At 46.8% G+C, this 18,824-nt stretch overlaps 1 protein-coding gene across 11 annotated transcripts in view; it reads right to left on the reverse strand.

Annotated features, from left to right (window-relative positions):
• Nucleotides 1–514, reverse strand: part of SEPTIN11 (septin 11) — a 104,264-nt gene extending 103,750 nt beyond the window's left edge. For 4 of the 11 annotated variants that reach the window (XR_014568355.1, XM_083756687.1, XM_083756684.1 and 1 more), the window contains exon 1: nt 109–372. Coding sequence is in view for 7 of the 11 variants with exons in the window: in XM_083756687.1 (XP_083612813.1) it covers nt 109–135 (27 nt within the window). In the remaining 4 variants the exon portion in view is untranslated. Of the gene's footprint in view, nt 1–108 lie in introns of all 11 variants that reach the window. The other 7 variants (XR_014568356.1, XM_083756689.1, XM_083756685.1 and 4 more) reach the window with 5 other exon arrangements.
• Nucleotides 515–18,824: the final 18,310 nt, after the last annotated feature.

The raw sequence follows: 18,824 nt of genomic DNA on the forward strand, positions 1-18,824 counted from the left end.
CCCCGTTATCCGAGCCCGGGCGCTGCGCACATGGGCTGCACGCCCGCCCAACCGGGGAGCTTGCTTCACACCCCCCGCGGGAAGGGCTCCTCTCCCCATCTCACTCACCGAGGGTCTCCCCACCGCCACGGCCATGCTGCTGCTGAGGGGGGCGAGGGCGACGACGACGAGGCTCCGGTCGCTGGTGCCGCTACTGCTGCTGCTGCTCGCCTTCTTCCCCGGCGCCTGACGCGGCTGCTGCTGCTGCTGCCGCTGCCCCTCCTCCCGAGCGCCCTCCCCGCTCGCATGAAAAGCAGCCTCTGGCTTCGCCTGCGCTCGTGATTATAAGCGGCAAACATGGCCACCCGGTTGGAAGCGACCATTCGCTGGCGAGAGGGGTGGGTGGAGTGGGGACGTGCGCCTCTGTGCAATGGGGACGGGTGCGCGGGCGGCGGGGGTCGCGAGGCGGCCTCCCCCCCCCCGCCACACAGCTCCCCTCGCCCCGTTTGGGCCCGCAGCGCGCGCGCGCGCGCTCGGAGGCGCCTGCCCCAAAAGGTGCGCGCGAGAAACTGAGCGGGCCGGGAGGCGCCTCGGGGAGAAAGGCGCTTTCCCTCGACGGGGCTGGAGGAGCCATTGGCGCCAGGAAGCCCCTTCGGCGGGAGGCTCGTGCCCGAGTCCGTCCGGGCAGAGCGCGCGAGCGGGAACGGCTCTTTCCTCCGGGAGAGCCAGGCGCGGGGACGCGGCGGGTGTTGGGGGGCTGAATTTCCCCTCTCAGCCGCCGGGCATGGGAACGGCTAAGGTGGGCAGCGGAAAGGACCTCGCGCTCTTCCCTCGACTGCTGCTGACGGTGGGAGTTGGGCAAGGCGGGGCCGTGGCTCAGTGGCAGAGAGCGTCTGCTTTGCGCGGGTTCAATCCCAGGCAGGGTCGCTGCCAGCGTGGGAAGACTCCCCAAACCAATTTCTAAGGGTTTGGGCATCCGCTTAATGATTTCCTTCCGATGCTGTGTGCTACTTTATTGTGTTTCTATTCCATCCTCTAGTCCAGGGGTCAGCAAACTTTTTCAGCAGGGGGCTGGTCCATTGTCCCTCAGGCCTTGGTGGGGGGCCCAGATTATAATTTTTTTTGGGGGGGGGGAATTGAACGAATTCCTATGCCCCACAAATAATCCAGAGATGCATTTTAAATAAAAGCACACATTCAACTCATGTAAAAACATGCTGATTCCTGGACCATCCGCAGGCTGGATTTAGAAGGCGATTGGGCCGGATCCGCCCCCTGGGCCTTAGTTTGCCTACCCACGCTCTAGTCCAGTGGTTTCCAATCTTTTTTTGGCCATTCACCACCTAAGCATCTCTAAAATCCTGCCGCCCCCCACCCAGCGGAAGAGGAAGGGGGGTGCGGTCTGCCCTGGGTGGGGTGACATCGCCTCCCTGCCCCCCTGGGATGCTCACCATGGGCAGCAGCGCCTTCGTGCTCACAGACCCACCCCCCTGGGATGCTCGCCCCACCCCCGGGTGCACAACATGTGTGCCACTGGTGTTGGAGCAGCTAGCTCCTCCTCTGCCAGTGCCATTTAATTCTTATTATTTAAAAAGTGGTCTCCTATTCATGTGGAGGAAGCCTAAAAGGCCATTAACTGTTAATAACTTATTCTCGAATTGCCCCCCCCCTTTAAAATCAAATTGCCCCGCTGTGAGACGTGCACCCCATGTTGGGAATTGCAGCATATAGTCTATTGCAAATGTTGCACAAGAAAGCACAACGTGAGAAGCGAAAGAAGCAGGAAGGTGTCATTCAAAAGCAGGGGGCCTTATACTGAATGCCGGGATCCTGCGGACCCCTAGCATGAAGATCACGGACCACTGGCGCATCATGGACCACAGTCCAGTGGCGTAGCGTGGGGGGTGCAGGGGGGGCCGGCCGCACCGGGCGCAACATCTGGGGGTTAGGGTTAGGGGGCGCAAATCCACGGGTTAGGGGTGCGCAAATCCACGGGTTAGGGGGCACAAATCCATGGGTTAGGGGGTGCAAATTACTTGCCTTGCCCCGGGTGCTGACAACCCACGCTATGCCACTGCCACAGTCTGGAAACTCCTGGTGTCGGAGGACTTCCTTGCGCCTTTGGCAAAGAGCGGCTGGGGGAATGCACAAGTGGGCAGGCTCCTAGCTAATCTGAGCCCGAGTGGAGAGGTGCAATTTTTGTGCCATTTGGGCTTTCGCCCTTGGCTCCCAACTTCTAGGTACATCCCTGCTTGCTGTAGATAATACTGAACATGGTAGACCAACGGTCTGCCTAGGTGTAAGGCAGATTCATATATTGGGAGCTTCACAGCACGTTCCTAATTTTTTTTAAAAAAAAACACACAGCATTATTTCTCTTTCATAAAGAATTCCGTTCTAGATTGCACACAGGGTCCCTCTACGCCAGCATCCTAGGCAGGCTTTTTTTTAAAAAAAAGAAAAAAAAGGGTGCCCCATATTTTTCATGGTTCTTTGCTATGAAAAGATTCAAAGCTCTAACACCACCCCTTCTGCATCATAGAAAAGCAAAGAGAGTCTTGCAAAACAAACCTTCCCCCCCTGCAGCAGATGTCACTCAGAGATAGAGCTCCCCTGAACACTGAAGCTCAGTTGGACTTGTCATGTTCACAACAGACCTCCAAAGCAGATTCCAGGAATCCAGAGGAGATTGGCCTCAGCCAAGACACCCTGACTTTCCATGATGACTTGCGAGGTCACAGGGGGTGCCTAAGGCAGGCACACAGAGAAATGCCACAGTGGGGCACCATCCAACAGGTTTTATGCATGTGCCTACTTGGAATGCATGGGCAATGCTCAAGAGCACTACCGCACTCATACACAACAACTATTCATTTCAACTTTCCCAGACAACATCCTGGTGGAATATGCCCACTACATCCAGATTTTCCCAGACATATCTGGAATACTGCATTCGTCAGCAGTGTCTGGGCGGAAATCAGTCAAATGTCCGGGAAAATCGGACGTATGGCAACCCATGTCGTCAGCACTGATGTTGGCAACAACTTTTCTGTCTGGGTTTTCACTGTTTGAAATATGGCAACCCTAAATAATGTGATGGTCCAGTGGTCTGACCTGCCTCATAGCAGAGCCCCCTCTATGAGTGCAGCTCTAGTACTGAGCACAGGCCTTTCTGACTGCCCACTTCCACTGGCACGCCCAAAAATATTCTTGGTTGATGACTTCTTAACTTTTTGATAATGGCCAACCGCAAAGAATTCTCAAAATGTCTTATTACCAGTGCATGTTGCTTTGATGCAAAGCACCAAGGATGCAAAAATAAAATTAGTGTGGCTGTACCACTTTTTGCCGCCACTCTGCAGTACACTTGGGACGCGGGTGGCACTGTGCATTAAACCACAGAGCCTAGGACTTGCCGATCAGAAGGTCGGTGGTTCGAATCCCCGCAACAGGGTGAGCTCCTGTTGCTCGGTTCCTGCTCCTGCCAACCTAGCAGTTCGAAAACACATCAAAGTGCAAGTAGATAAATAGGTACCGCTCCAGCGGGAAGGTAAAGTGTGTTTCCGTGCGCTGCTCTGGTTCGCCAGAAGTGGCTTAGCCATGCTGGCCACATGACCCGGAAACTGCACGCCGGCTCCCTTGGTCAATAAAGCGAGATGAGCACCGCAACCCCAGAGTCAGCCACGACTGGACTTAATGGTCAGGGGTCCCTTTACCTTTACCTTACTGCAGTACGCTTGGTGCATGTTGGGACTGAACTCATCAATTTCTTCTGATTACAATGTCTTATGCTGTTTGACATTTTATTGTAGTTTCATATATCGGTCTGCATTGGTTTTATACTTCATGTGAGTGGGTGGAATAGAAATACTTCTACAGGAACATGAAAGGAAACTGCTGACAGGCCTGCAATCCCGATACTGCTCTCAACATCTGACTCACCAAGTGTCATAGGGTGATCTTTCTCTGTGTGTGTTTGCCTCAGTTTCCACATCTGTGAAATGCTAACTGTGGCAACATGTTGTAAACAAACAAAAACAAATCGTGTACAAAACAAGTTTTCATTGGTCACGGTCTAAAGTCCAAACTGGATGTTGTATGTAGTGTGTGTTAACTCCCCAACACTTGAAAAATCAAAAAGACCGCCAACCCTTTCCCCTCTCTTGACTTCCTGCCATGCATGTTTGTTGAGAGTCAAGTTATGAAGCAGAACCACTGTCCTACCCAAACCCCATTTGCGATGCAATCTGCCTTCTGTCTCTTAATCTGTATGGAACTTATGACGACTGCCATTTAGAGCTTGACAACATAACATGTTGTTTAGTTGTTTAGTCGTGTCCGACTCTTTGTGACCCCATGGACCAGAGCACGCCAGGCACTTCTGTCTTCCACTGCCTCCCGCAGTTTGGTCAAACTCATGCTGGTAGCTTCAGGAACACTGTCCAATCATCTCATCCTCTGCCGTCCCCTTCTTCTTGTGCCCTCCATCTTTCCCAACATCAGGGTCTTTTCCAGGGAGTCTTCTCTTCTCATGAGGTGGCCAAAGTATTGGAGCCTCAGCTTCAGGATCTGTCCTTCCAGTGAGCACTCAGGGCTGATTTCCATCAGAATGGATAGGTTTGATCTTTTTGCAGTCCATGGGACTCTCAAGAGCCTCACTGCCTGGCCATGGTGAAGGGGCTTGAATAACTCAGAGAAGCTATGAGCTATTCCATGCAGGACCACCCAAGATGGACAGGTCATAGTGGAGAGTTTTGACCAAACGTGATCCACCTGGAGCAGGAACCGGCAAGCCACTCCAGTATCCCTGCCAAGAAAACTCCATGGACAAAGATGACATAACATAATTTTCTTATATATTTCATCTGCTGATAGTTGAAATATGATTTATTGATGGTTGGTATTTTGTTTTGAACACACTTCGTTTACTGAGAGTTTTGTTTCCGTTGTATTGTGTGCTTTATTTTGTTTTGTTTCTTTTATATAAGCAAAAATCAATAAAAGTTATTTGTTAGAAAACTGACTGCAGCTAAGCTTAGAAGACGCAACTTTCCCCACCCTAAGATGATGACTTCTCCTCAGTGGCCATAGTGCTTTTTTATTATTATTATTACAGGATGCCAGGTGACTTCCTGGACATTTGCGAGACAAACATCTAATCTGCCAGTCCTGATGATGATCACCGAGACGTCAAATGCACCAGCAGGATCTGCACAGAAGCAGGGCTGATAAAGCAATGTTCATTCTGCCTAGGATGCTAATTCAACTTGTCTTGATAGAACCTACCTCCTCTGTGAGGTTTACTTCCTATCTTCTTCTAGGTTTTTGCTGGGGAAGTTTCCAAGACAGGGGTAGCCATCTTAGTCTGTTGTAGCAAACACTACAAAGAGAGGTCCTTTGGCGCTTAAAATCAGACTATCCAATTTTTGTGGCATCTGAGTCACGGGAGACGTTGGTGCAGGGAAGCCCTCTGGTGGCCAAACCAAAGGGTGTTTTTCTCCAGTTCTATGCATCTCCTCAATTCCTTCGCTGCTGAAGCATCTTCCCAGTGCCTGTGCATTTGCCAGCATTAGACTATTCATGATTATTTCCCCTTTCTTCCTCTCCCCTTCCAAGCAGCTTTCTGCAACAGTATCTGAAGCTGCTTAAAAAGCACCAAGAAGAAAACAGGAAAGCTACACTGGGATTTCAACTTAGTCAAAATTGAGCATGGTGATTAACGCCTCAGAGATCTCCAATCAGAAGTGGTACAGCCCAGGACACAGATAGTGTGAAATAGTTTAAGGCAGCTTTCTATGCTCCTAAAATATTACACAGGCGGTTTTGCTCCTTTTGCACAATTTAAAACCAATTTCAATTTTTCTCAGTGCAGAATTTGGGCTCTCCTGGTGCAGAGCTCCGATTTTCTTTTTATGTGCAGAAGATATCGGTCTCGTCTCTCGTTCTCTCTCTTCACTCCTTTTTCCTTGGAGTACAGATGCACCTAATGCATTTTATTTGTATAATTTATAAATGAAAGGAAGCCCATTAAATCAACTGCTGAAGTAACACACACACAGTCGTTTCCTTGATAAGCTTGCAGAGGTGGAGAGGAGGAATTCCTGTGCTCGGGCTCTGTGATGAGGTCTGGTGGAGGAGATTACATAATGTGGGAGAGGGTTTATGTAGGTTTCACTGTGATTAATGTTGCATAATAAGGCAGCGAGGAGGGAACAGTATTGCTGGGCTGGGCTTCCAAAGTGCATTTCATCTGAAGGCACAGAAAAGAGAGAAATGGAAATAGAAACATTTTCCACCCTGCACTTTCCCCTGCACTGTTTTGCATAAAAATACAGACCTTCCTCATCCAGGAGAAAGAGAGAGAGAGAGATCGGAGCACTGATATTCATGGTATGATAGTGCGTCTTTGCCAAGAGGCACGGAGACACAGGCAGCCTGGATCCTGTTGCTCCTGTTGTTGCTATTTATAGAAACTATTGATCCCAGAAGAAGACAGAAGGATGCAAGCATACCATGAGAAAACCAGGCCGCATTTGGATCAGCCCTGTGACTCAACGTGGCCTGCTCTTGCCTGTTGGACAGAAGTTCCATTTGCAGGTGACTTTGGCTGAATACTGTTGCAAGCCAATCCATCCCAATCTCCAAGCAGTGATATATTCCATGGGTTCCAGGCGCTAAGTCCAGGTTCGTGTTTCCTTTTGGAAATGAGGCACAAAGGAGACTGTCAGTGGCGTAGCGTGGGGGGTGCAGGGGGGCCCGGCCGCACTGGGCGCAGCATCTGGGGGTTAGGGTTAGGGGGTGCAAATCCACGGGTTAGGGGCACAAATCCACAGGTTAGGGGGTGCAAATCCATGGGTTAGGGGGTGCAAATTACTTGCCTTGCCCCGGGTGCTGACAACCCACGCTACTCCACTGGAGACTGTAGTCTATATGGTCTATTTATACATACATACAGGTATATGGAACATCTGCTTTGAATGCTGATCTCACTTTGAATCCCCAGTGTCTCTAGGTATGGCTGGGAGCACCATTACCAGTCAAGGTAGGCAATACTGAGCTAACTTGGAATAATAATAATAATAATAATAATAATAATAATAATAATAATAATAAATGTTGCCCATCTAACTGGGTTGCCCCAGCCACTCTGGGTGGCTTCCAAATTATAAAACCATACTAAAACATCAAACATTAAAAACTTTCCTATACTTAGAAGATGTCTTCTAAGATAGTTGTATATTTCCTTGACATCCTTGAGGGGAGGGCATGACTACTGAGAAGGCCCTCTGCCTGATTCCCTGTAACCTCACTTCTCTCAGTGAGGGAACTGCCAGAAAGCCCTCAGAGCTGGACCTCAGTGCCCGGGCTGGACGATGGGGGTGGAGACGCTCCTCCAGGTACAAAGGGCAGTTTCCTAGGTTCTTAAAACCTGCACATCAAAGTTCTGGTTTCTGCGCTTTCATCAGACTGAGGCAGAGCCTCAGGGCCCAGGCACAGTGAGTGGCAAGCCTGCTGACCGATTCTTGCTAAGCTCAGCGCACTCCCCATTTCCCATCACTATGCCTTGAAGACACCACTCTCCGTCTGAGCCAATTAAGATCACCTGGTAGGAGCTCAAACAACCTACAGCAAAGGATATAGCCTTTTACAGCTATATCCACCCACATCCACAGCTGCCTGCCATTAGGAACACAGGAAGCGGACCTCTACCAAACCAGATCACTGGTGCATCTAGCACCCTAGTGCAACTGTTTCCAAACCCTTTTGGGCCACCATCTGCTTGGTTCCATAAACCCACCCACTCCCAGTGTGCCCATTACCCCATAAAAAAGCATAATTCCAAATAGCTCTGACACATATGATGTGTCTTGTGCGCAACACATCATATGGAGAAGAAAAATGGCGGGCGCTACAGCCGCGAGCAGCTCCTGAAGCCAGCCAGAGCCAACTACACTACCAGTCTGCTGACTGCCACTGCCGCCACCACTGCCAAAGGGGAACCAGGGACGTCCAACGGTACAGATCTCCTGTCCCCTTCTCCCTTTGTTTTGACTGATCAAGGGAGGCGTGGCCATTGCCCAGTTTTTTAAAAAACTTCTGCATATTTATGTTTCACAGGGTGCGAAAGAAGGGCTTTGCACCATGCCTGGCAGAGAAACCGCGCACCTTGTGCCCTCCCGGGCAACGGCCGCCCACCCACAACTCCTGAGCCTCCCTCAATCTGTCAAAACAAAGGGGGAAGGGGGCAGATCATCGGGAAAGGCTCAGAAGTCACAGGCACGCGGCACGCCGTTGCCCAGTTTTTTTAAAAAAACCCTCTGTGCATTTATGTTTCACAGGGTGCGAAAGAAGGGCTTTGCAGCACCTTTATACATTATGCATGTGTGTTTGGGCCCAGGGTCTTTTGCCTCACCATCCCCACTACTATCTCCCTGTGGCTACTCAGCTTCAAAAAAGAAAAAGAAAAAAGTGTCCCCAGATTCATTCAAAAAAATATGGTAACCATACTCTGCCTGGTTCCCTGTAACCTCACTTCTTGCAGTGAGGGAACTGCCAGAAGGCCCTCGGTGCTGGACCTCAGTGTCCGGACTGAACGATGGGGGTGAAGACACTCCTTCAGGTATACTGGACCGAGGCCGTTTAGGGCTTTAAAGGTCAGCACCAACACTTTGAACTGTGCTCGGAAACCTACTAGGAGCCAGTGTAGGTCTTTCAAGACCAGTGTTATATGGTCTTGGAGGCATAACCATACATTAAAATATATTGAGGTTGGGGGAGACAGGGGTTACCCTGTTTGTGCATCCACAAAAATGGCTTAAAGTTCATCTTACCTGCACTGAGTGTCCTCTGGGATATTTTATGGCCAAACAGGTTAATCAACTATTTCTGGTTGGAATTCAGAAATGGTCTCAGGACAGTAAATCACGTTTTAAAATTGCATGTTTGGGGAACGAATGCTAATTGCAGCCCTGCCAGAAAGCATTTATTATTTTAGGACTTAAGCTGCAAAATTGTTATGCTTGTGTCAGTGGTTTATACATGCTCATTGCTTCTAGATCACAGCAGGGCTAACTCTGTCTGGACAGTTACCAAAAACATTATGGGATTAACCACATTATTCATTTCAAGCACTTTTCACCAGTGTAAACAATCGTGGTTCCCCCCCCAAAGAATGCTGGGAATTGTGGTTTGTTAGGGGTGTTGAGAATTCAATCACCCTCACAGAACTACAATTCCCAGAGTAACCTAGGAAGAAGAATTGTTGCTAATGCACTCTAAACCTGACCCCTATTTTGCTTAACCATTCTCACTCAGTTCCCTCACATTTGCTAGCAAGGATAGCAGTCACCTCCAGAATATATCAGAACAAATACTCCATAAAGACTGGGAATAGGACACCTCTGAGGTGTAGATTTTAATCACTCACCTTCTTTTAGTGATTGCAAGTTGTTTTAAACAGTTTTTAATGTCGTGTTTAAAAGGGACACGGGTGGCGCTGTGGGTTAAACCACAGAGCCTAGGCCTTGCCGATCAGAAGGTCGGCGGTTCGAATCCCCACGATGGGTGAGCTCCCGTTGCTCGGTCTCTGCTCCTGCCAACCTAGCAGTTCGAAAGCACAAAGTGCAAGTAGATAAATAGGTACAGTTCCAGCAGGAAGGTAAAGTCATGCTGGCCACATGGTCTGGAAGTTGTATGCCGGCTCCCTCAGCCAATAAAACAGGATGAGTGCTGCAACCCCAGAGTCGTCCTCGACTGGACCTAATGGTCAGGTGTCCCTTACCTTTAATGTTGTGTTTTAGTGTTGTAACCTGTTCTTGAACCTTATGGTAGAGGCAAGTAACAGCAGCAGCAGCAATAGTCTTGCTCTACCTTAAAAAGTCCATTGGAAAGGACATTCCAAAAGGCACAATTAAAATTATAATTGTGATAAAAAGGTAATGAACAAGAAACAAAGTTGTGCATAGCATAAACGGACATATAAATAAGTGAATCTCCTTTATTCATTACTTTTTTAAAATTGCTTATTGACACCCATAGATCCTGCTCAGCCTTAAACCTATTAAACTGACAGCTGAAATAAAGTGTCCACTTATATGCGCCTAACATATTTAGCCTAAATATTGTATTTATCCTCATATTTTGTCATCTCTTTGATCCTCCAATTAAGTCATTACATGTTCTCTTGGCTTCGTCTCAGCAATATCCATGGCAACATATAGATGTCATAAATACAGGATTATGATGTCAAAGCAGGAGTCATCTGATGATTAATAGCTATTATTGGAGCTACGCAATGCAGCAGAGTAACGGGCATTGGGACTTTTCAAGATCATGAACTTGTCCTCCCTTGCTGTCAGAGTCATGTTGCCCACAAAGCGATTTCTAGCTGGCCTGCAAATTAATCCAGATAAAATTGGAACAGCGGTATCTATTGGTCACTTTCCCCACCAATGCAAGTTTGACCCAAAACAACGTACGAACATTAAAAATATTACAAAATAGCGCCAACATTAAAGATCAAGGCTCAATCTAGACACAGTAACAAAAGCTTGTGTGGGGCATCTACGCACTTGATCTGGAAGTTGCAATTAGAACAGAGTGCTGCAGCACAATTGCTGACCGGAGTGAGGCCTTGGCAGCATCTAACACAGGCACAGGCAAACTCGGCCCTCCAGATGTTTTGGGACTACAACTCCCATCATCCCTTGCTAACGGGACCAGTGGTCAGGGATGATAATAATAATAATAATAATAATAATAATAATAATAATAATAATAATAATATATTTATATCCCGCCCTCTCCAGCCGAAGCCGGGCTCAGGGCGGCTAACAAGAATAAAACAATACAACATTCTAAAATCATTTCATTATAAAAATAATTCAAATCAAATTGATGGCAACCATTGGGCTAGAGTTCTGTGAAGATTGCCAAAGGAGGGAGTCAGGCTGTGCCCTGGCCAAAGGCTTGGTGGAACAGCTCTGTCTTGCAGGCCCTGCGGAAAGATGTCAAGTCCCGCAGGGCCCTAGTCTCTTGTGGCAGAGCATTCCACCATATCAGAGCCACAGCCGAAAAAGCCCTGGCTCTGGTTGAGGCCAGTCTAACCTCTCTGTGGCCCAGGACCTCTAAGATGTTTTTGTTTGAAGACCATAAGGTCCTCCATGGGATATACCAGGAGAGGCGGTTCCGTAGGTACGGGGGTCCTAGTCCATTTAGGGCTTTAAAGGTTAAAACCAGCACCTTAAACCTGATCCTGTACTCCACCGGGAGCCAGTGCAGCTGGTATAGCACCGGGTGAATGTGATCTCGCAGCGAGGACCCCGTAAGGAGTCTCGCTGCAGCATTCTGCACCTGCTGGAGTTTCTGGGTCAGTCTCAAGGGCAGCCCCACGTGGAGCGAGTTACAATAATCCAGTCTGGAGGTGACCGTCGCTTGGATCACAGTGGCTAGGTCAGGGCGAGAGTGGTAAGTAGCCAACTGCTTAGCTTGGCGGAGATGAAAAAATGCTGCCTTTGTTATAGCTGCAATCTGCGCCTCCATGGAAAGGGAGGTGTCGAAGATTACACCCAAACTCTTAACGGACAGTGCTGGCACTAATTGCGCTCCTGCAAGAGATGGCAGTTGCCCCCCAATCCCATATCGTTCCAACCCAGCCAAAGGACCTCTGTCTTCGAAGGATTTAGCTTCAACCGGGAGTTGTAGTCCCAAAACATCTGGAGGACTGACTTTGCCTATGCCTGATCTAACTAACACCTGGTCTCAGAGATCTGTCCTGGTTGCCAATTTGCTATTGGGTGTCAGGCGGCAGTGGATCCAACCAACACAGCAGGTTGCTAGGAACGGACAAGTCAAGGAAAAGTTCTTACCAGCTGCTTTTTTTTCAATATTCACAGAGAGAGGCTTGGAAATGCAGCCTCTTGGAGTAATGGCATTGTCCCAAGTGAGTCTCCACCCCCTTCCTCTCTCCGTCATCATTATGTGAAGTGCCCTCTGCCTCTGAGCTCTCTGCTCTCCTGCTTTCAATGCTCGCTGGGTTCTGGAAGGGGGGGTGGTCTGGCATGATTTCTAACGACTGTCTCCTTCTTCTCTGGAAGGGTCAGGCTGGGCAGATGGGCTCCACCATTCCTCCTCTGCCCAGTCCCTGATTGCACTATGTTCAAGGTCAGGGCCGGATTTAGGTTTGACGAGGCCCCAAGCTAGTGAAGGTAATGTCCACCTGTCCTTTGTCAACAACAAATTGTTGCTGTTTTTTGTGTTGAATATATGCTATATGGTAATTGATTAATAGGTATCTAAAGCCATTTGCAACCAGTCCATGCAGAATGTAGGCACCCTGTATATAGAAATGAGCAAACCAGTGATATTTTAGGGAGCAGGCTAGCAGACGGGGCCCATGACTTACATCATGGGTAGGCAAACTAAGGCCCGGGGGCCAGATCCGGCCCAATCGCCTTCTAAATCCGGCCCGCAGATGGTCCGGGAATCAGCGTGTTTTTACATGAGTAGAATGTGTCCTTTTATTTAAAATGCATCTCTGGGTTATTTGTGGGGCATAGGAATTCGTTCTCTTTTTTTCTCTCCAAAATATAGTCCGGCCCCCCACAAGTTCTGAGGGACTGTGGACCGGCCCCTTGCTGAAAAAGTTTGCTGACCCCTGATTTACATCATAGGAGCCTACACAACGCAAAACACTGTTGCTGTATTAGGTTTGATATTATTTGTTTTTTTATCTTTTATTTTGGAAATGTGCATCCAGTTATTTTTCCCTTTAATTTTTTGGGGGAACAGAGTGGGGCCCAAAGCTATAGCTTGTTTAGCTAATAATAATAATAATAATAATACTAATAATAATAATAATGTATTATTTATACCCCCGCCCATCTGGCTGACTTTCCCCAGCCACTCTGGGCGGCTCCCAATCAAGTGTTAAAAACAGTACAGCGTTAAATATTAAAAACTTCCCTGAACAGGGCTGCCTTCAGATGTCTTTTAAAGATAGGATAGCTGCTTATTTCCTTCACATCTGGTGGGAGGGCGTTCCACAGGGCGGGCGCCACTACTGAGAAGGCCCTCTGTCTGGTTCCCTGTAACCTCACTTCTCGCAATGAAGGAACTGCCAGAAGACCCTCGGCGCTGGATCTCAGTGTCCGGGCAAAATTATGGGGGTGGAGACACTCCTTCAGGCATACAGGACTGAGGCTTTATACGTAATTCATACGTAAATCTGGCACTGTTCAAGGTGTTACTATTAGCATATAAAACCCTTCACAGCTTGGGACAGGTTTACCTGCATCGCCTTACGTCAAACATTCCTGCTTAACCACTTCACTTAGCAGAATTTGGCACTATTACTGGTGCCACATAATACCCATTCTGCATTTGTAAGAGCTTAGTCTTTTAGTGTGGCAGCATCTAGACTTTGGAACTCCCTGTCTATGGACATTAGGCAGGTGCCATCACTGTACAGTGGTAGCTCGGGTTAAGTACTTAATTCGTTCCGGAGGTCCGTTCTTAACCTGAAACTCTTCTTAACCTGAAGCATCACTTTAGCTAATGGGGCCTCCTTCTGCTGCTGCCCTGCCGGAGCACGATTTCTGTTCTCATCCTGAAGCAAAGTTCTTAACCTGAAGCACTATTTCTGGGTTAACAGAGTCTGTAACCTGAAGCGTATGTAACCTGAAGCGTATGTAACCAGAGGTACCACTGTACTCTTTCCAGCATCTGCTAAAAACATTTTTCTTTAGACAAGCCTACCCAGATATTTAGAAAGTTGGTGCAAGTTTAATCTGTATTTATTATTTTATTTATTTTAACTTTTCAAAGGTCTTGAATCCTGATTAATTTTTCTTATTGATAATTATATTGAGCTTTTTTTTCAATCAAGGGGTGCATAAATTTTATGAAAACTAAACCATAAAATAATATAAAAGGCCGGCTGAACACATCCCAACCACATTAACAGGTGGCACAAACACATAAAACCCTCCAAATTAAGGGCCAAAAGCCTGATTAAAAATGAATTTTTATTTTTTGTTTTTGCTTGGGCATCTAAAAATAGATCAAGGCGGTTTCGAATATTTGAGAAAGATCTGCGATCAAATGAAATCAGGGGGAAGGATTTGAATTATGAGCAGCAGATTGAGAAGGACAATAAATGTAAAATAGGAAATACTTATTAGATAAGGTTTGACATATATTGTAGGATGTTATGGGTGGGGATAAAAACACCACAGAGGTAATTTTAGAAGAAAACATATATTGAATGTGAAGTTAATGTGTTTAAAGTTTTCAAAATTGAATAAAATTTATTATGGGGGGGGGGGGAGAGATCAAGATGGCAAATGCATACCAGTGTTGTTGCTGTTGTTGTTGTTGTTTTGCCTCTGTAGTCCTTTCCTGAAGACTGGCTTAGCCCTGGCAATTCAGCCATCTGCATTCAGGGAATGCAGGGGATATATTTCTGAAATAAACAAGCAAAGTATAAAAAGCATCCTGGCCATGTGGGAAGTTTATTGCTCCTTTTGGTGGACCAGATGGCAGGCTGTTATCCAACAGCTCCCTTATGCAGCCAGATCATTTTTCAGCGAGCGAAAAGGTGTGCTGCAAACATTACCTTGCCCTCATGCTGAAAACTGATCAGGCTGGGGGTGATGGAATTGCCAGAGGACCACTCTGCCACGTGCCCAGGTGCAACATGCCCTAAAATTACCTTTCAGTTCTGTGAATTAGTGCTGGATCCAGGAAGGAGCTAAGACAATGCTTATCAGATAAATCAGCAAGGGGAGGAGTGGGCCATTGCTGTTCAGGCTTGGCCTGGCAACTGTTAACAGAAACTTAAAATAAATATAATTGTAACACTAGCCTTTGTGCATAACACCCGAGAGAGGAGGTGGCAGACTTCTAGTTGCTACAGTAGAAGTTGCAGCTCCAACAGAGAGAAGCAACACTGTCTATAGTACTGTAAGGCAAAGTGCCAACTATTCTTTTATTGGAAGGAGAGCAAAAGTGCCTGCAATCCTAATCTCAAGTTACCTGGGAACAAGCCCCTTTGAATTCAACAGGACTTGCTTCTGAGTAGTCATAGTTATGCTTGTGCTGTAACTTTTTGTTACTGTGTTGATTTATCGCATTTGTAACCGGCCTTCTCTCCAAGGACCTCAGCGTTAGTATAATTGCAACATGCCGAGTTATTCATATCTTGGTTTTTGCTACAACAATTTGAGCAGTGACTGGGGGGGGGGAGGGAGGCAGAATGCAAATTTGATTTGCTGACACATTGTGGGAAGGTGTGCAAGTTGTAAAAGAAATGATGTCTGGGTTCTTTCCAGTTTTCATATGATCTAACTCAGCGCTATTTTTCAAGAAAACGTATTCCGTTCCGGAAGTCCGTTCCAAAACCAAAGCGTTCCAAAACCAAGGCATGCTTTCCCAAAGAAAGTAATGCAAAACAGATTAATCTGTTTCAGACTTTTAGAAACAACCCCTAAAACAGCAATTTAACATGGATTTTACTATCTAACGAGACCACTGATCCATAAAATGAAAGCAATATTCAATGTTGTTGTTGTTTAGTCGTTTAGTCGTGTCCGACTCTTCGTGACCCCATGGACCAGAGCACGTCACTGCCTCCCGCAGTTTGGTCAAACTCATGCTGGTGGCTTCGAGAACACTGTCCAACCATCTCATCCTCTGTTGTCCCCTTCTCCTTGTGCCCTCATAAATTATTGTAGATGATAAAAATTAAAATTAATTTTTTTTCTTACCTGCACTGATAATAGTCATTGTTTGGATGGGGGGCTTTTATACATTTCTGCAGTCGCACAATCAATCAGTAGCTGAACTGGGTTCCACACAGTCCCAAAAACAAATTAATGGAAAAAGCCTCAAAAACAAAAATGCAAAATAAATAGCAAAAACAAAAGTGCCAAACTTAATCCATTCCAGAAATCAATTTGACTTCCGAAATGTTTGAAAACCAAGGCACAGCTTCTGATTGGTGCAAGCGCCCCGGAAACAATAGCCGACAGCTGCATCAGACATTCGGCTTCCGAAAAATGTTCGAAAACCAGAACATTTACTTCTGGGTTTTCGGCATTTGAGAACCAAGGTGTTTGAGTACAAAGTTACCACTGTATATTTTTAACAGCAGCCTGACAGTCAGAAGCTAAGTCAGGTAATGTTTTCCCATCACTCTCCTAGAACGACATGCCTTGCTTGAATTCTGTGCATGAGACTGCAGTTTAAGGTGCAGAAACAGAATGAGTTTTTATTTTTATTTTTAAAAAGAGAGTTGGCAACATTATACCCACTGAATCACACTGTGTCCCCTCAAACAAAGCTTCTTCCAATATAAATGTATAGATAAAAGCATATGGTAGAAAGAAACACACTCTGGCAGGCAAACAGGATTGCAATGTTCCTTCAGCGGCAGCTTGATATACGGAAACTGGCAAGTGAAACTTTTATTACAGCTCAGAGACTGCAGGCGGTTGGACTAGATGACCACTGGGGATTCATTCCAAATCTATGATTCTAAGATGAGCATTATCACCAGCTAATATCTGCACAAGAGAGACTTTGTCTGTGTGGGCAACCTTGCGTAGAGGACCAGTACCACTATTTATTGCAATGCCCGCTGTATAGTGGTACCTCCGGTTAAGTACTTAATTTGTTCCGGAGGGCCGTTCTTAACCTGAAACTGTTCTTAACCTGAAGCACCACTTTAGCTAATGGGGCCTCCTCCTGTCGCCGCACCATCGGAGCACGATTTCTGTTCTCATCCTGAAGCAAAGTCCTTAACCCGAAGCACTATTTGTGGGTTAGCGGAGTCTGTAACCTGAAGTGTCTGTAACCCGAGGTACCACTGTATATGGAACCAAGAGACCAATTTATAAAGCCCCTGCTTACAAATGGAACACACTCAAACAGGACGGAAAAGGTGAAATGGCTGCTGAGCGATACTGATGACTTTGTAACTTATAAAGTAGCACTACAGTGGTACCTTGGGTTAAGAACGTAATTCGTTCTGGAGGTCCGTTCTTAACCTGAAACTGTTCTTAACCTGAGACACCACTTTAGCTAATGGGGCCTCCCACTGCCGCCGCGCTGCCAGTGCGCGATTTCTGTTCTCATCCTGAAGCAAAGTTCTTAACCCGAAGTACTATTTCTGGGTTAGCGGAGTCTGTAACCTGAAGCGTCTGTAACCTGAAGCATCTGCAACCCAAGGTACCACTGGATATGCGTTGGCAGCTAGGAGGATCAGGAGAAAAGAACTAGATAAAATAGCGGTCAATTGCAAAGGTGATTCAGACATTTAAGCTGGCACATCCAATCTGAGAACCCCCTGCTATTCTATCGTATGCAACAAATACCGTATTTTTTGCTCTATAAGACTCACTTTTTCCCTCCTAAAAAGTAAGGGGAAATGTCTGTGCATCTTATGGAGTGAATGCAGGCTGCGCAGCTATCCCAGAAGCCAGAACAGCAAGAGGGATTGCTGCTTTCACTGCGCAGCGATCCCTCTTGCTGTTCTGGCTTCTGAGATTCAGAATATTTTTTTCTTGTTTTCCTCCTCCAAAAACTAGGTGCGTCTTATGGTCTGGTGCATCTAATAGAGCGAAAAATACGGTAATTTCAAAGAGACGTGACCGTGGTTCATTGTATTTGCAGTGCCTGATGTTTTTATGGTTTTTATGGTTATTGTTGTTTTTCTTTGTGTTTCCTTTGTGAATGATGCCATGGCCTTTGGCTAGTGCAATAAAGTTTATGCTATGACTGAGCCCAGGAGACATGGCAAAGGCCCCCTGCGCCTGGGCCCAGCCCATACCAGCACACACAAAAATATATTCACATCACACTGCTGTTAAAGTCACAAATATGCTGGCTGAAAAGCTGGAGATGGATTTAGGTTTGGTGAGGCCCTAAGCTACTGAATGTAATGGGGCCCTTTATATGTCCAGCTGTCCTTTGTCAACAACAAATTGTCGCTGTTTTTGTCACTTGGGGGTGCTTTTGAACTGCTAGGTGGGCAGGAACTGGGATCGAAGACGGGAGCTCACCCCGCCGTGGGGATTCGAACCGCCGACCATACGATCGGCAAGTCCTAGGCACTGTGGTTTTACCCGTACCCTATATATAAAAATGAGCAAATCAGTGATATTTCAGGGAGCAGGCAGGCAGGCAGGGCCCATTACTTACATCAGGGGTCAGCAAACTTTTTCAGCAGGGGGCCAGTCCACTGTCCCTCAGACCTTGAGAGGGGCCGGACTATATTTTTTGGGGGGGGGGAATGAACGAATTCCTTTGCCCCACAAATAACCCAGGGATGCATTTTAAATAAAAGGACACATTCTACTCATGTAAAAACACGCTGATTCCCGGACCGTCTGTGGTCTGGATTTAGAAGACGATTGGGCTGGATCCGGCCCCCAGGCCTTAGCTTGCCTACCCATGACTTACATCATAGGAACCTACATGAAATATACTCAGAGTCACAAAGTGATTTCATGCTCTTTATTCAGCTCATAGTGGTGAGGAGGAATGAATGCAAGTCCCCTCGAAGTATCTGCTTTATATACATTATTTACACAATGGGCTGCACATGATTGGCTAATTCCAGAATTCTACTGTAAGCCAATCAGGTTGTGAATTCACTTCTATCTGGAGCACGATTGGTTGGTTCCTGCCAACCAATCATACTGCTGCATTCTGAATCCTATTGTTCTAGGACCAATCAGACTGCTGCCTTTTGGATCCTATTGTTCTAGGACCAATCAGACTGCTGCAGTTTGGATCCTATTCAACTCAGTACATAACACTACACAACACAAAACACTGTTGCTGTA

Source organism: Podarcis gaigeae (assembly GCF_964106915.1).
Source record: "Podarcis gaigeae genome assembly, chromosome: 9".
Lineage (NCBI taxonomy): Eukaryota > Metazoa > Chordata > Lepidosauria > Squamata > Lacertidae > Podarcis > Podarcis gaigeae.